This window comes from Sorghum bicolor, chromosome 8 (genome assembly GCF_000003195.3).
Source record: "Sorghum bicolor cultivar BTx623 chromosome 8, Sorghum_bicolor_NCBIv3, whole genome shotgun sequence".
NCBI lineage: Eukaryota > Viridiplantae > Streptophyta > Magnoliopsida > Poales > Poaceae > Sorghum > Sorghum bicolor.
In genome coordinates, this window is record NC_012877.2 from 7,050,940 (window position 1) to 7,071,145 (window position 20,206).

The window sequence follows — 20,206 nt, forward strand, 5'->3', positions numbered from 1 at the left end:
GACAGCGCTATCAACCGTGCTTTGATCAACCAAGCTGGTGTACTGTCTAATACGGTTTTCAATGCCGTAGCAAGAACTTTCAAGGAGGGACAATTGCCACCAGATTATGTGGGCCCCACTTATCACTAGCCAAAGTCACCAGTGGTCACAGCTCCATCGGCAGCTACGGCCGCTGCGGGTATGGAGATTCCTGTTTCGCCAAGCACGTTGGGAGTCACCAATGGACAATCTATGCCGATGACTGCTAATTCACAGACTTTAGATGGGCAGATTAAACTTGCCACAGATCTGTTAGCATCGGCAATGACAGGGTTAACTCCTCCTCCCAACTGGTGGGGTTATGGCATGCCTCCAGAGTTAACGCCGGGTACATCGCAGACGACTGACATGAGAGGCAAGACCCCTATGACATCGGCACGTCCCAATATGCCGATGAGTCACAGTCCCCAGTATACTACTACAACTACTACTGCAAGACCTTACACTGGGAATTCTCAAGCTCCAATGTTCCAGATACCCAACGCATCGGCAGACTCGATGCTGATGCAACAGAAGTCTATGGCTCAATCAGGGTATGTCAATTCAACGATGATACCCAATTACCAGTCATCGGCAGGGCCTATGCCGATGAACGCTAATAATGGATGGCTTGGGCAGCAAGTCTTTCCGCAAATGCCCCAACAGAGTCACCAGGCTACAGGGTTCCAGCAAGGACAGATCTATCCCGGACTCCAGAATCAGGGGATCCTTAACCAGCCAATGAATTTCGGACAACAGGTCGGCGGACAGCAGATTGGCGGGCAACAGCTTGGTGGTCCTCAGGTGGGAGGCCAGATAATCAACCCAATGTTCCGTGCAGATCATGCACCAAACAGACACGTGGAGGCTTACCAGCAGGTGCAGGATCCAGAACCACCGCATCGGCAAGATGCCGATGCATACTGGGCCGATAAGATCGCTGAAGTAATGAGAGATCAATTTGGGATAAAACCCAAAGTTAACACTTACTCTTATCGGACACCGTATCCTCCCGCATATGATCTGATCCCGCTTCCGCATCGGTACAAGGTACCGGACTTTACTAAGTTTTCTGGATAGGATGACACGTCAACCATGGAGCACGTCAATAGGTTCATTATTCAATGCGGAGAAGCTGGTAACAGGGACGAGTTAAGGGTTCGTCTATTTTCATCATCGTTGTCTGGATCGGCTTTTACCTAGTTCATATCACTACCTCCCAACTCAGTGATTACTTGGGCCGATCTGGAGAAACAATTCCACAAATACTTCTTTTCTGGGGTTCATGAGAAGAAGATCACCGATTTGGTCAAATTGAGGCAGTGTAATGATGAATCGGTTGAAGGTTTTGTACAGAGGATACGGGAAGTCAAGAACAAGTGCTATAGTCTGGTTCTGGACGATCGGCAGCTAGCCGATTTGGCTTTTCAGGGTTTGTTGCCACACATCAGGGACAAATATGCATCTCAGGAGTTTGAAAGCTTGAGTCATCTGGTGCAGAGAATCTCTGATCAAGACATTAAGCCGTTTGAACCCAAGAGAGCATAGAACAAAAAGGTGTCGTTCGTTGATGAAGCAACAAGCTCAGATTATGATGAGGAACCAGTCATCGGCTTGGCAGAGTGGGTAAAAAATAAGAAGCCAATGTCTTGCCCTTTTGGGCAGAAGGAACCAGAGAAGTTCGCTTTTGACACCGCTAAGGCCGATAGGATATTTGACTTTCTACTTTAGGAAGGTCAGATCAAGCTGTCTCCTAATCACGTGATCCCATCGGCTGAGGAGTTAAGAAGGATGAAATATTGCAAGTGGCATAATGCAACTTCTCATGATACCAGTGAGTGCAAGGTTTTCAGACAGCAATTGCAATCGGCTATAGAATCTGGGAGGATCAAATTTGACGGCTCCAAGACCTAGAAGCCGATGAAGATTGACCAACATCCTTTCCCAACGAACATGTTAGATGCTAAGGGAAAAGCCAAGGTCTTAACTTCAGAAGCAGCCGAAAGAAGTGCATCGGTGGATCCTCAGCATCAAGTCACTACTGCCGATGCGAGAGGAAGAGGCTTGGTCCAGGAAAGAACCAGCTCAGGAAGGCCTCCCCGATCTGGGATTGTAATAACTCAAAGAAGGCCTCGGGAAACTTGGCAGCAACGAGAAGATCGATATCGGTGCCAGCAAGAAGATCATCGTCGGGAAGAAGAGAGACGCCGACAGGAGTGGAATCGGCATAGGGATCACTGGAATTGTCCGTTCTTCATCCATTGCTGGGAAGAGAATATCAAGCTTCCTACTGTCAGAGATTTCCCTGAGTGCAATGGTTATGATCGGTACGACAGGTCCGATCGGAACTATCGTAATAATGATCGGCGCTTCAATGGGCCGATTAGAGGGAGAGCATCTGTCCATGATCGGTTGGGGGGCAGACTCAGTGTGCACGACAGGCTTGGTGATCGTGTTCAATATTTTCCCAGGAACCAGGAAGAGCTCGAGGAGATGGCTAATGCACGATTTCCCGACGAATTCGTATTTTGCAGGGACGCTAATACACACCGGATGGAGTCAAGGGAAAATCGATGCCCAGCAGCAAGGCAGAAGCCGCTTCCTCCATGGTGTCCAGAGGGGTTGACCAAGACACAGAAAAGGAGACTGCAGCGCGAAAGGCAAGAAGGGCTAAGCAAGGGCGAGAACTCTGGTCAGTCTGGAGATCAGCAGCAATCAGATCCCAAGGGGGAAGACCCATCGGCAAGTGTCAACATGGTCTTTATGTTGCCGATGGAGTTTCTTGCGCCATCCAGTGATGATGAGTTGGAATTGTCCAACCAAATAGCTCAGTTGGCTTTGGATCCGATGACCGCTATCTTCGAGAAACCTGCCGATGATGGAAGACAACATCTCAAGGCTCTGTTTGTCAAGGGAAGAGTTGATGGGCAGCCGATGACCAAGATTCTAGTTGATGGTGGGGCTGCTATCAACATCATGCCATATGCAGTATATCGGAAGCTTGGAAGAGGGGATCAGGATTTGACCAAGACCGATATGATGCTTAAAGATTTTGAAGGGAACGTGTCTCCAGTCAAGGGGGCAATATGCGTAGAGTTGACCATCGGCAGCAAAACCTTGCCAACAACCTTCTTCGTGATCAGTGGGAAGGGTGCTTACAACTTGCTATTGGGAAGAGATTGGATTCATGCTAATTGTTGCATCCCATCTACAATGCACCAATGTTTGGTTCAGTGGGTAGGTGACAAAATTGAGATTGTCCCGGGAGATTCTTCTTATGTCATTGCGTCGGCAGAGGCGGACACCTATGAGAGGACCAGGTGCATTTCAGGAGAAGTTTGGGAGAAAGATTTTCTCAAGGTTGCCGATTACGAGATTCCACCGATCCAAGCAGTCGGTTCTGATGACGGTTTTTAATGGATAGGTTCGCCGATGATGGAAAGTTAGGCCAGGGATTCACATCGGCCGATGATTTGGTAGAAGTAGATATCGGTAGTGGTGATAAGCCTAGACCTACTTTTATTAGTGCTAAGTTAAATCCTGAATGTAAGCAGCAATTAACCAATTTGTTAAAGGAATATAAAGATTGCTTCGCTTGGGGTTATACTGAGATGCCTGGTTTGGACCGATCAATTGTTGAACATCGGTTACCCATCAAGTCTGGATTTCGGCCACATCAATAGCCAGCTCGCCGATGTAATCCTAGCATCCTCCCTGATATTAAGGCCGAAATCACCAAACTTATTGAATCTAGGTTTATTCGGCAGTGTCGGTATGCCGAATGGATTTCCAATGTTGTTCCGGTCTACAAGAAGAACGGGAAGCTTCGGGTATGCATTGATTTTAGGAATCTCAATAAAGATACGCCGATGGATGGATACCCAATGCCTGTTGCCGATCTGCTAGTTGACGCCGTGGCTGGGCATCGGATCATTAGCTTTATGGATGGCAATGCAGGATACAATCAGATATTCATGGCAGAAGAGGATATTCCAAAGACTGCATTTAGATGTCCTGGTCATGTTGGATTGTTTGAATGGATAGTCATGACCTTTGGTCTAAAGAACGCTGGTGCTACATATCAAAGGGCCATGAATTTTATATTTCATGAGTTCATCGGCAAACTGGTGGAAATTTATATTGATGATGTGGTGGTTAAGTCCGAGGACTTCGCAAAGCATCTCGCCGATCTACGAAAGGTATTGGAGTGCACAAGGAAGCATGGATTGAAGATGAATCCCAATAAGTGTGCATTTGGTGTATCAGCAGGGCAGTTTCTTGGTTTCATGGTGCATCAAAGGGGGATTGAAATTAGTCGAAGATCTATTGATGCCATCAATAAAATAGTAGCCCCTACCAATAAAACTGAGCACCAGTCCCTGATCGGCAAGGTAAATTTTATCAGGAGATTTATATCTAATTTGTCTGGTAAAATTCGTGCTTTCAGTCCTCTTCTTAAACTAAAAGCCGATCAAGAATTTATTTGGGGGAAAGAACAGCAATTGGCTCTGGATGAGATCAAGAAGTATCTAGTGAATCCTCCAGTTCTAATTCCACCTCAGCAAGGAAAGCCCTTCAGATTGTATTTGTCTACCGATGGCATGATTATCGGTTCAGCTTTAATTCAAGAATTTGAAGGGAAAGAGCGTGTAATTTATTACTTAAGCAGGAGGTTGATTGATGCTAAGACCAGGTATTCGGCCATTGAGAAACTATGCCTATGCTTATATTTTTCGTGTATTAAGTTAAGGCACTACTTGTTATCGGCCGAATGCACTGTTGTTTGTAAGGATGATGTGGTCCGGTATATGCTATCTATGCCGATTATGAGTGGCAGGATCGGTAAATGGATTTTGGCGCTGTCGGAATTCGATCTGCATTATGAATCGGCTAAGGCAGTTAAAGGGCAGATTATGGCCGATTTTGTGACTCAACATTGCGGTGCAGTGGAGGCTTTGGAAATTGTGCCCTGGACGCTTTTCTTTGATGGATCTACGTGTGACCGGGGAGCAGGAATCGGCATAGTATTAGTTTCCCCTAAGGGGAGGAAGTATGAATTTTCTTTGCCGATTGTTGCTACATCAACAAATAATCAGGCTGAGTATCAGGCTTTGATAAAAGGATTGGAGTTGTTAAGGGAAGTTCGTGCTGACGCTGTCGAAGTCTTCGGGGATTCTATGTTGGTTATAAATCAATTGGCTGGGAGCTATGAATGCCGAAGTGAAGTTCTCATGACTTATTACGAGAAGAGCATGCAACTGTTAAAGGAATTCAAAGATTTCCGTTTAGAGCATGTTCCCCGATTGCATAATGAAGAGGCCAATCGGTTAGCTCAGCATGCCTCAGGATATCAGCCTATGATTAATACAGTATCGGCAATCGATGCCGATGATTGGAAGAAAGAAATTATTGATTATTTGAAAGATCCATCTAAGAAAGTTGAAAGACGAGTTCGATTTCAAGCGACCAAGTATGTGCTCCTTGAAGATGAATTATACTATCGAACTATTGATGGAATTCTTCTCCGATGCTTAGGTGATGATGAAGCTAGGAGTTTGATGGGAGAAATTCATGAAGGGGTGTGTGGAGCACATCAGTCAGCTTTTAAGATGAAGTGGATGATTAGGAGGAATGGATATTATTGGCCGACTATACTTGAGGATTGCTTTAAGTCAAGGGTGTCAAAAGTTTGGTAATATTCAAAGGGCACCTGCATCGGCTATGAATCCTATTATAAAGCCTTGGCCGTTCCGAGGATGGGCTATTGATCTGATCGGCCAGATTTATCCACCATCTAGCAAAGGGCATAAGTTTATTGTAGTTGCCACTGATTATTTCACTAAGTGGGTCGAAGCTATTCCTTTGAAAAAAGTCACATCGGCCAATATGATTGATTTTGTGAAGGAGCATATCATTTACCGATTTGGGATTCCTCAAACAATTACTACCGATCAGGGCACTATGTTTACATCGGGGGAGTTTGATGAATTTGCAATCGGTATGGGGATTAAAGTGTTGAATTCTTCTCCTTATTATGCTTAAGCCAGTGGGCAGGCCGAGGCGTCTAACAAAGGAATTATCAAGCTTATCAAACGAAAGATTAAAGAAAATCCTAAGCGGTGGCATACGTTATTAAATGAAGCGTTGTGGTCCTATCGGATGGCTTGTCATGGATCAACCAAGGTGTCACCCTATCAATTGGTGTATGGACAAGATGCAGTGTTATCTTGGCAGATTAAGGCTGGATCTAGGCGATTATCTTTTCAAGATCAATTGGCTGCCAATGATTATGCCACTTTGATGACCGATGAGTTAGATGATCTAGCAGGGCATCGGTTAAAGGCTTTGATGAGTATAGAAGAAAATAAGAAGAGAGTTGCTAGATGGTATGACAAGAAAGTAAAAGCTAAGGAGTTTGCCGATGGGGACTTGGTATGGAAATTAATTTTACCGATCGGGACTAAAAGTTCGAAGTTTGGAAAGTGGTCTCCTAATTGGGAAGGTCCTTATCGGATAAGTCGATCGGCTCCTGGTAATGCTTATATTCTAGAAACTCTCGAAGGAGTTGAATTTCCCAGAGCATTAAATGGCAAATATTTAAAGAAGTACTACCCCAGCATATGGGTCGATGCATAAAAGTTTAAGTGCCGATAACACTCCTATCGGCTGGATTTAAATGTTTGGGATTAATGTTTCAAGAGATGCCAATAACAGTCCTATCGGCTAGACTAAAAGTTGAAAGAGCAGGAAAAGACAGATATGTCACCGATGAGAGCCTCATGTGTTCAGCAGTGCCTGGATCGCTGATATGGCGCGTAGCCGGATTTGGTTGGCTGCTTCTATCTCTTTGATATCGTCATCGGCAGAACCTTCTATCGGCTTCAGCTTCTTCTTCAATTGTAGTGCCTTGCGACCGTGGACGTTTCGCTCTTGCTCAAGGAGCTTGATGGTCTCTGGCAGTTGGCTTTCTTCCTGTCGGGCTTGGGATAAGGCGTCTTCCACTTGTTTGAGTTCTGCCAACAGGGATTCCCTTTTTGCCGATAGGTCAGATATCTTCTGCTTCAGTGTGTCTCCTGAAGATCTCAAGATGCCTTTTTGTTGTAGTTCCCTAAGTTCTTGTGCTTCTCATCGGTTAGGAGCTTCTCTTTCCTCATCTCTTCAGAAAGCTGAGTCTGAGCAGCTCTATCGGCGAGGCGCCGAGAAGCCCTCTGGTACTGCAGCTGACGACTCTCCAAATGTGCGGCATGGAAGAGGATTTCTTCGACATCGGCTGGGAACTGGCCTCTGAGAGTCCTGAACAGAACCTTGGCTGGGTTGGAGTCATCGACCAGTTGTGCCGTATCCTGATGGAGGAGGGCCGACAGTTCTTCTAGCTTGGCCCTGATCTCTGCCGATGTGATGCCAACTGTCTGGGAAGAGCTTGCTTCTTCACCTTCTTCTTCAAAGATGTCGATGGCGAAGGAGAATAGGCTGTCGGGAGAATCTTGTTCCTGGAAAGGAAAACAAAGTAAGTTAGTTCATACTCGGAGAATCGGCAAATAATACTGATGAAGATTGGGTGACTTACTTGCTTCAAGGCTATTTCTTGCCTTTGACTGGAAGATGCCGGTGGAGCCGTAGGTTGATCGGCCAGGGTTGCCGATGGAACGACATCGACTGAAAGGAGACAGAAATAGTTATGAGACTGAATGAGAATAAGTTCATCGGTGGCAATATTATAAAAATATGTTACCCTGAGGAGGAACGATGCTTGTCTGAATTGGGGGAACTGCCGATGACGTGATTGAACCTGCCGGGCCAGTTGTTTGCTCACCTACGTCAGTTGATGTGCCTTCTGCTTGGGGTTCTTCCTGCTGGGGTTCGTCTACTTCTGGTGCTTCTTGCGGATGAGGGGAAGATGGTGCTTGCTGGATCTCTACATCTAGAGGGGAAGGAGAAGATTCCACCGGAATGGGAGATGCGGGATGAGGAGGAGTTGCTACTTTCTGGCGCTTTGTTCCGGCCCTGGTTCCCTTGGCGCCTTTCCTCTTTGGCTGGCTGGACTGGGGGGCATCGGCACCTTGGTTTTTGGCCTTTGCCGATGCACTGGTTTGCTCTAGTAACAAAAAGGAATTTATGAATACAAATGTAACCGATGTAAAGGTGATCAGAATAAATGAAGAGGTTTAACAGTTACCTTAAAAGCCTGTGCTAGAGTGGAAGCAGCTACCGATGGTGGAGTCTGGGTCCTCCTGGTGGTAACCTTCCTCAGGCGTATACCTCGATGCACGATGGCAGCCAGGGTAGGGGCGTTGTGGCCGATTGAAGAGATTGGGCCTGATGCAAATAGGTCAATCGGCTTGCCACTTTTGCTGACCGATGGAGGAGTATCATCAACCTGCAGAAAAGTATAGAAGTAAATTGCCGATAGAAACAAAATTGAAAGAATTGAAACATCGGTTTGAAAACACTTACGGTATCATTGGGAACTTCGTACTCAGGGTCAATCATACCGCGGTACGTGAGGGCCGATTTGCAGAACAGATGCGCCTTCCATTCTGCCCACCACTGCTTGTATGCCTGAGTTATGAAGGCGGCTAGAACCCACTCTGACAAATCTACGTCTGTATCGGCACTTGATGGCAGTTGGGCTACTTGGATCCATTCAAGGAGACTGTTGATAGTTTCCCTGGGCTTTATCACATCGGCGTAGCAGAGTGCGATTGGCAGCTGGCCGAAAGCTAACTGACGGGCTAGTGCCGATGGGTTGTAAAATTCATAAGTCTGGGGGGAGGTTTTCCCACTGTCAAAGAAATTCACTGGTATGGCCCTGGGAGTCACTATTGCCATCATCACTTCATTATCCCGGTCAAGGGCTTCATCAAATGGGTTGAAAACCAGGGGAAGCATACTGTCTGGGTCATCATAGGCCAACCATGCTCGCTCATCTCTGGCCAAGCCCTCATACAGAGTTTGGAAGAATCGGCTAACCTGATCTGGATTACCCCCTGAACCAGGCAGAACTATGACAGCTTCGCCGAAGTTTAAGGGAGCACGTGTTGCTGATTCCTCTTCACCCAACACATAATTTCTAGATATGTCCCTTGGGAAACGCTGTGTGAATAGGTTAAATTCAAGGCGCTTGTGCAAATGCAGATTAAGCCACATGTTGATAAACCACCAGGGGCCTCCCAAGTTGCCGATAGACTGGCCAAGCAAGAGCTTCTTAGTTACTTAGTGGAGGAGGTGATAGGTCGCTCCAAGCAAGTATCGGCCGAGAGGAAATCGGCCACCATTGGCCAGGATTTCTGCTGCTGCTAGATGAACGGAAGTTGGTCCTGCCGATCGACCACAGAACACGAATTTGTCTAACCACATGTTCAGAAAGCAGGTCTGCTCCTTTATGTCAACAGAGCCTGTTTTGCGGTATTTTTGAATATACCCTGACCAGCCGCCGATGGAGCGGGTTTCTACCTTAGCACTAGGTTTGGTATCAAAGAAGTGGGTGCTATCGGCAGAAGAAATATCTAATCCAGTGAGCATAGCCACATCGGCAAGAGTGGGGGAAACAGGGCCATGGCCAAAGACAAAGGCGTTGAGTGTGTCTGACCAGAAGTATGATGCAGCTATCAGCAGTGACTCGTTCCTATGCATATCGGCAATGGACAACCTAATGCATTGGGCTAGATTTCTTTCACCCCATAGGACTTCATTTGGATTGCTGACTCTCAAAAACCAATCTGTCCACCCCACAGTAGGGCTAGGCCAGGAACGAAAAGTATCCTTCCACAGATCCAAAGAAAAATTCTCTGCTCTAAAAGGGATCCTGTTGGTTTCTGCGTTTATAAGGTTGGTTGGATCTGGATCCCCTAGTGGGCCAAGGCATTGGAGGTGTGGTCGATCAGTGGGGATGACAATTTTGTTAGCCGATTCCTGATGGTTTCGGAGGTGGAAAAGAAAGATACAGAAAAAAAAAAGGGGGAGGAAAGAAAATGTTCAGTAAAATAGATCGCGAATGAACAGGGGTGCCAGAAAAAGTATCAGAGATGGTGTGAAGGACTGACCTCAGGGATGATGAAGTTGACGGCCATTTTGCCGCGGAGGAGGTGCTTGAAAGTTTTGAAGTTGGTGTAGAAAGAGCTTCGTCGGAGATCTCGGAGCTTTTGGATGGCGCCGCCGCCGGAAAAGTGAGGTTGGAGTTATGGAATGATGTGATGGGGAAGGAGTACCCGAGAAGGGAGTATTTATAGGACAGACAGGCAAGGGCAAATCTGACTTATCTCTTTGCCGCATCCGTGAAATCCGAGGATACTCAGGTAGATATGGTAACTGTTCGTACGGTAATCAAGGGATTGTGCAAGTGATTTGACAGGAAGCGGTCATTATCCAGAGATATTTTACTGTGCGGGATCTCCTGGTCGGTCCATCGGCAGCATCCTGTAACGGTCATATTGCCGATGGGCGAATAAAGTGGAGATAGCCGTTTGTACGAACGTCCTGACCAGTCCATCGGCAGATCTTTGTAACGGTAATATTGCCGATATGCGGCTAAGAAGGAAATGCCCGTTTAGAAAGTTGAGGATTTCGAGGGATCTGCAAAAGAATAGGATCAGAGTTGTTCAGATTGAGGTTGTCGGTTACCAGATTAGGAGCATTAATTGTGGGAAAAGGCATCATTACTGCAGAGAATTTTGGAGCATTAATGATTTCATACTCCAAAATTGGGGGGCATGTGTTGACACCATTTTTTGGGCACGTGTCCAGGCCGGCAGGATGAGACGGCGGTGTTTTGTCTACAGGATGAGTTGCCGATGAGGATGGTTGCCGATGAAGGAGGGGTTGAACGTGACTAAGTTTATAGGTGGTGATGTGTCTGTGCCGATGGCTATGACAAGGAAGTCTGCCGATGACTATGACAAGGGAATCTGCCGATGATACGAAGGGAGAGTCCGGAAGCTGTCGATCGGTTCGTGGAAGAGTTTCAGCTTGTCACGGGGGATAGCTTTATTATTTTTTTAGTTATTTAAATCATTTTGTATACGGATTCCGTGTAATTTGGAATTCGAATTCTAATCGTGTCTGGTTGTAGCTCTTTGAGCAGGGTATAAATATAGACCCTAGGACCTTGTAATGATCTATCTATCAATCAATCAAACACACATTTTTACTCATGTTCTAGCATCTACTTTTTCGACGACTTCGTCATACTTTTTTCTTTTCACTACGAGTTCTTAGGAATTCGTCGACTTAAGCTCGGCGTGTTCTCAAGTTCCGCGTGAGTACCTCTTAGCCGTGACATCCGGGCGCATCGCTGTTGTCAGGACTAAAGTATTCGAGTTACCACCTTTGCCGATAGTAAGGTCAAATCGGCTGGCACGCCTTAACGTTTGAATCGGGTATTAGCCCTTTGTGTTTGCAGACCAGCTTTTGCACCAACAATACCCCTCTAACTAGTGTTTTCAAGGATATTATTTAATAAATAATAAGAAGTATGATTGGGCACAATGTTTATAGCTGGCATTCATTTTCTCTTAATTATTATATCGTTTCTCTTAATTTCTAGCTGGCATTTAGTTGTTACCACCATGATTATGCGAAACATCATACAATGCCCATTGTTTTGTAGGAAAACTTCATGTACTTCTTAGTATCATAATGTTTCTCTTAATTTCTACTAGCATTTCAGTTCTTACGACCATAGATTATGCAAAACATCATACTGCGCCCACTATTTTGTAAGAAAAGTGCATGTCCTTATTATTATTATATTTTCTCTTAATTTCTAGCTAGCATTTCAGTTCTTACCACCATAGATTGTGCAAAACATCATACAACGCCCATTGTTTTATAGGAAAACTGCATGTACTTCTTAGTATCATAATGTTTCTCTTAATTTTTAGCTGGCATTTCAGTTCCTACTACTATAGATTATGCAAAACATCATATTACGCCCACTGTTTTGAAGGAAAAGTGAATGTACTTCTTATTATTATATTATTTATCTTAATTTCTAGCTGGAATTTCAGTTGTTACCACCATAGATTAAGCAAAACATTATACTACGCCCATTGTTTTGTAGGAAAAGTGTATGTACTTCTTATTATTATATTATTTCTCTTAATTTCTAGCTAGCATTTCAGTTCTTACCACCACAAATTTTGTAAAACGTCTATTTGTGCCAGCAAATTGCTAGCAAAAACTCATGTACTTCTCACTATTCTTTTCCTATAAGTACAACCATTCCATTCACCTACAGGCCGCAACATTAGCACAAAGAACATAATAGACTACTGATTCTACAATGAAAAGGGAGATGGTGCCTTCATGGCTAGAGATATTACTCGCAACACAATTCTTTACTACTTGTGCCAACCATCTTCTTGCTTGCCGCAATGAGTGTAACCTGTTTTGCACTCAGTGCGAGGCTACACCAGCTGCTTTCTGCAACTACTGTCGTTCAATCAATCATTCCACTCATCGTGTAATCCAGGTAAGAAATGTGTAGTTGTGTAGTCAATGGAAAGGCAAAACATTTCATATATCATACATGTCGTACAATTCAAAACTTTATGATTTGGATGTTTTTTCTCTTGTTGCTTCTTATGCCACCTCACAATTAAGAAATGTTATAAAACTTTACATAAAATGTGTTTTGATTTGGGTGTATAAAAATAGATTTCATCCATAGGCCACAACGACCTTTGAGCAAGAACACATGTGATCTATGAAAACATGGTAGTATTTAAGTTTCAAATAATTGGATGTTTCAGATAAGGCGATCATCCTATCATGATGTTGTGAGAGTTTCAGAGATCGAGGACATCCTTGATATTAGTGATGTGCAGACTTATGTAATCAATAGTGCAAGGGTGGTATTCTTGAATGAGCGCCCACAACTGCGTGCTTCTGGTGTCCCCATCTGTAAGGCACCTTCGTCATCAACACATAGCTGCGAGACATGCAATCGTGCTCTACTTGATGCATTTCGCTTCTGCTCTCTTGGATGCAATGTAAGTTATCACAAAGTACCTAAGGATGTTATTTTCTAAAAAAATACAAAATTAGGAAATAAGTTCCATAATTAATGGATTTCATATATCTAATAAAATCCTTATCTTTCATAGCTTAAAGGCTTAAATATGGAAATGAGTACGCCATCCATGGTTGAAAACAGTCCTCAATCCAATGGTAAGGATCATGTCACTATGATTGACGATGTTGGTTCAAGTACTACAAGTGACAAAGACAGCTGCAATGACAAGAACAATGAAGAACCACCACCAAAAAGGGTTGCTCGTCACCGACGCAAGGGAATTCCCCAACGTGCGCCATTCTTCTAATGTGAAGCTCATGACAATATCCATTAAATGTTGGGGCAAATAAGATGAGAGAATGTATGTCATGGGTAGAATAAAAGAATTAATGTATGATCCCAATGCTATATATGGTTGATTTCTTTAAATTGTGAGCCTTTCAAAAAGATTTTACTAGACCATCTAATGGTTGTTTCTCTCAAAGCATGCAATTGTATATGGGAAGCACATAGTGTAGTCATAGCCTTTATCTCTCTTAAGTAGCTCTACCTTTAGAGGTGGTTAAAATCGGTTTTTAGAGGAGGTTTGAAAAATGCAACAATGTCACCGATTATAAAAATAAGTGATTCCACCTCTAAAAATCAACCTTTGATAGAGTGCAGCTGCTAGGATTTGAACTCACAACCTTTCACTCTGTGCACTCCATCTCATACCACTACACCACATAGTCACTTATGATTAGTTACCCAATGCTTTCTTTTTGTACTAATATGTATCAATCTTGTAATCAATATTTTAACTTGTAAACAATCTTAAATGAGAACTTTCATCTACAAAGTTTTAGATCTTGTCGAGCACTACAACTTTCATATATATAGGACATTTCTCCATCCAAGGTCATTTAAAAATTTTGAAAATTTTAAATTCAAAATCTAAGACTTGATTTATATATTTGGAACCCTAAATGATCTTAAATAAAAATTTTATAAACTACAAAGTGTTAGTCTAAGGATGGTCGACTTAGTCAGTGGCCCTTGAATATCGATTTTCAAAGGCATTTGACTTAGGCCCTGTTGAGTTTCCCACCTAAAATTTTTTCATCTATCCCATCGAATCTTTGGACACATACATGGAACATTAAATATACATAAAAAAATAAACTAATTACACAGTTTGGTTGAAAATCGCGAGACGAATCTTTTAAGCCTAGTTACTTCATGATTAGCCTTAAGTGCTACAGTAACCCATATATGCTAATGATAGATTAATTATACTTAATAGATTTGTCTTGCAGTTTCCTGACGAGCTATGTAATTTGTTTTTTTATTAGTTTTTAAAAACCTCTTCCGACATCCTTCCGACATATCCGATGTGACAAAAAAAATTTTTATCTCCGATCTAAACAGGTCCGGCGCCAAGGCGGAAAGTCATGGAGGCCGACTGCTTCATCCTCTCGTGTCGTTGGCCCACATGCCACATCATGCTCGCTTGCCCGAGAGCTGCGGTGTTAGGCCCTGTTTAGTTCCCTACCCAAAATTTTTTCATCCATCCCATCGAATCTTTGGACACATGCATAGAACATTAAATGTAGATAAAAAAATAAACTAATTAAACAGTTTAGTTAAGAATCGCGAGACGAATCTTTTAAGCCTAGTTACTCTATGATTAGCCTTAAGTGCTACAGTAACCCACATATGCTAATGACAGATTAATTATGCTTAATAAATTTGTCTTGCAGTTTCCTGACGAGCTATGTAATTTATTTTTTTATTAGTTTCTAAAAACCCCTCCCGACATCCTTCCGACACATCCGATGTGACACCCAAAAAATTTTCGTTCCCAATCTAAACAGGCCCTTAGCACCGGTTACCTGCTCCGGCTGCCTGCTGTGCTCACTCGTCCTAGCCGGTTGGCTGACTAGGCGCTGTATATGCACAACCGGCCCGTTACCCTTCACGTCAAGAACTGCCTATATGCTCCGCGGCTTGGTGTCCATGCATGGACGGATTTTTTTTTTTTTTTTTGACGATTATGCATGGACGGATGGACCATGGCAGCTTCTTGCTCGCTTGCGTCAATTGAGGTTTGGTCATTAGCCACTTCTTTCGTTTCTCAAAGATTTGGACCTTGTTTAGTTCACCTAAAAACCAAAAAAATTTCAATATTTTCCGTCACATCGAATCTTGTGGCACATGCATGAAGCATTATATATAAACTAAAATAAAAACTAATTACGTAGTTTGCCTGTAAATCGTGAGACGAATCATTTAACTCTAATTAATTTATGATTAGATAATATTTATCACAAATAAATAAAATGTAAAATAGCAAAATCTAAAAAATTTTCACATCTAAACGAGACCTTGCAGATGCAGGTCTGGGCTCGCACGTCGACAGGTCCTGCCGGCCTGCTGTCGCTAGCACACGCCACGCTGCCCACACTACTGCTGCCAAAATAGCAGCACATCTTTGTGAATGAGGGGTATAAACGTCTTTTTACATTGGAGATAACTGTTGTTTCAGTACCTATAGACGGCAGTGCTACTCATGAAAAGTAAAAATAAATTTGATGGCACTCATATCTAAACTATTTATTCGTCGGTGGCTTTACCGGTATTGCTGAAACATTTAATGGCACACACAGAATTTTCTCATTGATATAAGCAACGTCCTTGGAAATAGCATTTTTACAGGCAATTCTCTTCACGAAATCACCTCTAAAAATGGAGATTTTTTTAGAGATGTAGTATTTCTTAATAGAATCGTCTCTAAAAATAGATCTTCAGCGACGATCACAGAGCTACAATGCTCCTCAGTGATGTTAGAGATGGCGTGCTAGTTGGTTGATCATTGCACTTGGTTGATCATGTAGTGTCGCGATCCATCATTGCACTTGGTTGATCATTAGCATCATGTGCATAATCATAATCCAAAATAGATATTACAAAACTACTCGAGTTATAGATGTATATTCTGGCTATGTGTATGGATGGACAATACATACAGACCTACAAGGCACTCTGGTAGCTAGGTCAGTTCAAGTCACTCAGATTGAAAGATCCTATCAGGACAGGTTGTCTATCAGAATAATGTGAAAATGCAAGAAGATTTGTTGTAATGTACGTCCATAGGAAGCAACAATAGAAACACGTGACATATTTGCAGAAATAAAAATTTTAGACGTGATAAAAAGGAATGTTGTCACCAGGGTGGGTGAACCCTCATAGATATCAGGTGACAACATATATAGAATCAAAAGAGAGATTGAGTTCGAGGGAGAGGGGGATTTTCTTGGGGCTCTAGAGATTGAATAAATAGGGCCCCATAAGTTGGTTAACTCGCCACTGGAGAGTTCACACAAAAGGGACTTATTCTCAACAGATAAAAGCGTTGTGCGTGAACCCTTCTTCACTGCCCATGTGACAGGCAAATGTAGCACATTCTATGTGACTTGGAACCTGAGATGCCTACTTGACTCACCCTTGCTCTACACTCTTAACCTTATCATAACAATCATGAGCATCATGTATAGGAGTTGAGGAACCCAAGGAGGTGACTCTCAAAACTAGGGATGAAAACGGATCGGATACGGACGGATATCATCGATACCACATTTGTTTTCATATTTCTAGTCAAATTTGGATTCGAATACGGATAATATCAACCCTATCAGATAAGATATGATTGGATGTCGACATCATAAATATACAATTTAAGTATTCGGATACGGATACGGTATCGGATGTTGAATATTCGGACTCGAATACGGACAGAACTAAACCCCTCTAAATGAATTCGGTCTCGAATACGGTCGGAAAATATCTTTACCATTTTCATCCCTACTCAAGACCAATGTTGACTTGTTCCTAAAAAACACCAAGCTCAAGACAAGCCCCTAAGCATATCACTAGTACAGAAAAGATTTTTAGAGATGTCTCCCTTTTCTATCATAGACGTTAAACAAGCATGCCGTGTCTAATGTTGTTGGGAAGCACTGTAGCTCATGATTGTCGCTAAAGATCCATTTTCAGGGGCAGTTCCATTAAGAAATTCACCTCTAAAAATGTATCGATTTTTAGGGGTGATTCCTTTAATAGAACCGTCTCTAAAAATGCTATTTTCAAGGACAATTGCTTATGTAAACTATCTTTGAAAATAAGTGATTTTTAGAGATGGTTTTATTAAGTCAACCACCTATGAAAATTAATTGTTAAGGGTGGTTGACTAAGTCAACCATCCTTAAAAACAGTGGCAGCACAAATAAATTCATAAATATTTTAGTAAAGTTGGATGAAGAAAAAATTATATCAAAATATAGAGCACGATGAGATCTAAAACTTTGTAGTTGATAAATTTTTTGTTCGGGATCATTTAAGGTTACAAATGTATAAATTAAGTCTTAGTTTTAAAATTTTGAATTTTTTAAATGACCTTGGATGGAAAAAATGTCCTATATGAAAGTTCTTGTTCTCGACGAGATCTAAAACTTTACAGTTAAAAGTTTTCTCATTTATGATTGTTTTTTAGTTAAAATATTAGTTAGATGATTCACACATATTAATACAAATAGACATCATCGTAGAACTAAACACAAGTAATTGTATGGTGTGGTGGCAAGGGATGAGTTGCACAAGGAAGAGATTGTGGGTTCAAATAGTGGTGTCTGCACTTAATCAAAACAAGCAAAAAATATATCTTGTGAGCTATGGCCAGTCTTTAGCCTGTTGGGCTACATTTAAAAGCTTTTTTCTTATTTTTATTAGACTCTAAATGATTTTTTAAAAAATCTGAAAATTATTTTTAGGGAAGATTAACTTAAGTCAACCTAATGAAAATCTCTTATTTTTAGAATTGGTGGCATTCTAACAATTTTTCAAACCACCTCTGAAAACTGATTTTAACTACCTCTAAGAATCTTTTCTGTACTAGTGTATATTTCTCTTTTATAATGGAATAACTTGATATGTGCTAGCTATTGCATCCTATGTATATACTATCACTAGAATCAAATAAGAACATAGTTGAGCTTTTACCTTGATGATTAAGATCATATACCTTGCAAGATTGCTCGTTTGCCTTCCTAGTATGTGTTCAATGCTTGCTTACTTAGATGTGATTGAAGTCAGACTCATGATGCGTTTCTCATGGTTCACACAACATATGAGCAAGCCCACACGGGTGTTGATGCGACTACCGAAGTGAGGGTGGGCCCCTATATGAGCACTGCTAGAGAAGTGTGCTACTAGGGAGAAGTGTTTTTTCTAAGAGAAAGAGAGAAGTGAGTGATGAGGAGGTGTTGTCAATATATATGATAATTATGGGTAGGGCTTGGCTCAACATATTTTTTTGGATACAGGCCTCTATGAAGCCCACCTCAGCAAATGCCTCTCATTTTTAGAGGTGGGCCTCTTTCCATCTCTGTTAATTGATTTTAGGAGACATTATCTTTTTTCGAGAATGTAGGCGTATTTTTTGGGTGTCTCCATAAGTTAGACATCGGCCTGCAAGAATTGTTATCTATTTTTTTGAGACACTCACATTTTTTGTTTGCGTCCATTAATTCAAATGGTTGTTTCTTTAGAATCATTTTTTGGTACGGTAGGATTTGAGAATCTCATTTATGCTTCTAGAATATTCCTTATCAACTATAGTAAATTTTAACGTTGTGTACAAGTGCTTGGTTTGGCAATTGATGACTGTATTTCTATCTAGTCTAGTAAATAAAAGGAAGAGACTCTCTATATTCTTCCTAAATGCTAGGAAAAGAGATTTTGATGAAAAATTACCCTCCAACAGCTTTTTCTAAATGGTCATCCAAATATAGCCATTATCTATTCCGGATTTTTTGTTAGCTAAATATAGAAGACAAGAATAATTCTCTAGAGTGCGCATGAGATTTAGCAAAACTGTTGGAGAGTAAAAAGATATAGAAAGCGATTTTTATGCAAATGATTCTCCAAATGATGATTTAGAGAATGAGATTTAGAAAGGCTCTTGGAGATACACTTATATATAGGAAAAATAAAGTTCAAAGCTAAAGTTATCTCTATTGCTACGACACTAACTAAACCTGGACAGAAATGGTGAAGGAGCAAGTAGGAGGAACAGGGTGAGATTTGGGTCTAGCGCCATGACGCTATGCCTGGCCTAAAAAAAAAAATCCAAATATCACTTTAATAATTTTGGCCGAATTCTATCTTGTCCTAGACATGGCCCAAATGCATTCTTCTCCGAGCCCAACAAACTTCTGCGTGCCAGCGAGGCCGAATGGAGCAGCAGTGCCCATGGCCGGAGGAGAGAACAAAAGACCAGCATGAATCTTGCAGCAGCCTCTTTGTAGGCTTGCAACAAGCTCAATCCCCTCCTTTCTCTATTTCAATCCTGAACTCCCTGATCTTACAAGAAGATAATGGACTCTATTTGAGCTACAGTCTCATTCACCGCCCCTAAATCGGTCACTGAACTAAATTAAATAAAAAAAAACCCTCAAACTTATAGCGGAAAACATACACATCACCTCAATTTTTAAAACTAGACAAAATATTCCTCTTAACCATTCCAAAGTGAATTCTCACGTGGTTTTGCTGTCGTGGCAGTTGGACCAATTCTCGTCTCTCTGTCTCTATGTAAAAAAAAAAGGTATACATTTTTCATATGAAGTCATATGAATACAAACTTTATATTAAAGTTGTAGAGCTTGATACAGTCTACAACTTTGTTGTTGATATTTTTTATCTAATATATTTTAGAGGCTCAAATATTCATTTTAAGTCACAATAGTTTGTAATTCAGTTTTCCTTCATATGAACTCCGATACATGTTGATAGTTTAGATAAGTTGTAATTCGCAGTAAAACTATACCTTTATAGTTGACATTCTTTTTATTTGACATCATTTAGAGACCTCAATATTCATTTTATGTTCTCTGACGTTGACGGGATGCTGACCTTGGAATTTTTTTTCTTTTCTGAAATTCAGCTACTAGATCGGTTTGTGCCGCTTAATTTGTTGGCTCATCTTGTGCCTCGAGCATTTGTCTGTCATGCTCAGCGCAACAGCAAACCCTGAACCGTCCATATTTCACCATCATTCGTGACCATTCCTTTCAACGACGACAAGCAGAGCAGACGAACAACCATTTATTTCAATTCTTCTCAACAAATATACATATATAC

General features: G+C 41.9%; 1 protein-coding gene across 1 annotated transcript; it reads left to right on the forward strand.

Moving 5' to 3' along the window:
• LOC8057554 lies at window positions 12,265-13,465 on the forward strand. Its single transcript, XM_002441904.2, has 3 exons — window positions 12,265-12,487; window positions 12,768-13,007; window positions 13,122-13,465. Exons 1-3 carry the CDS (start codon window positions 12,299-12,301, stop codon window positions 13,335-13,337), a joined length of 645 nt encoding a protein of 214 aa, XP_002441949.1. The 5' UTR covers window positions 12,265-12,298; the 3' UTR covers window positions 13,338-13,465.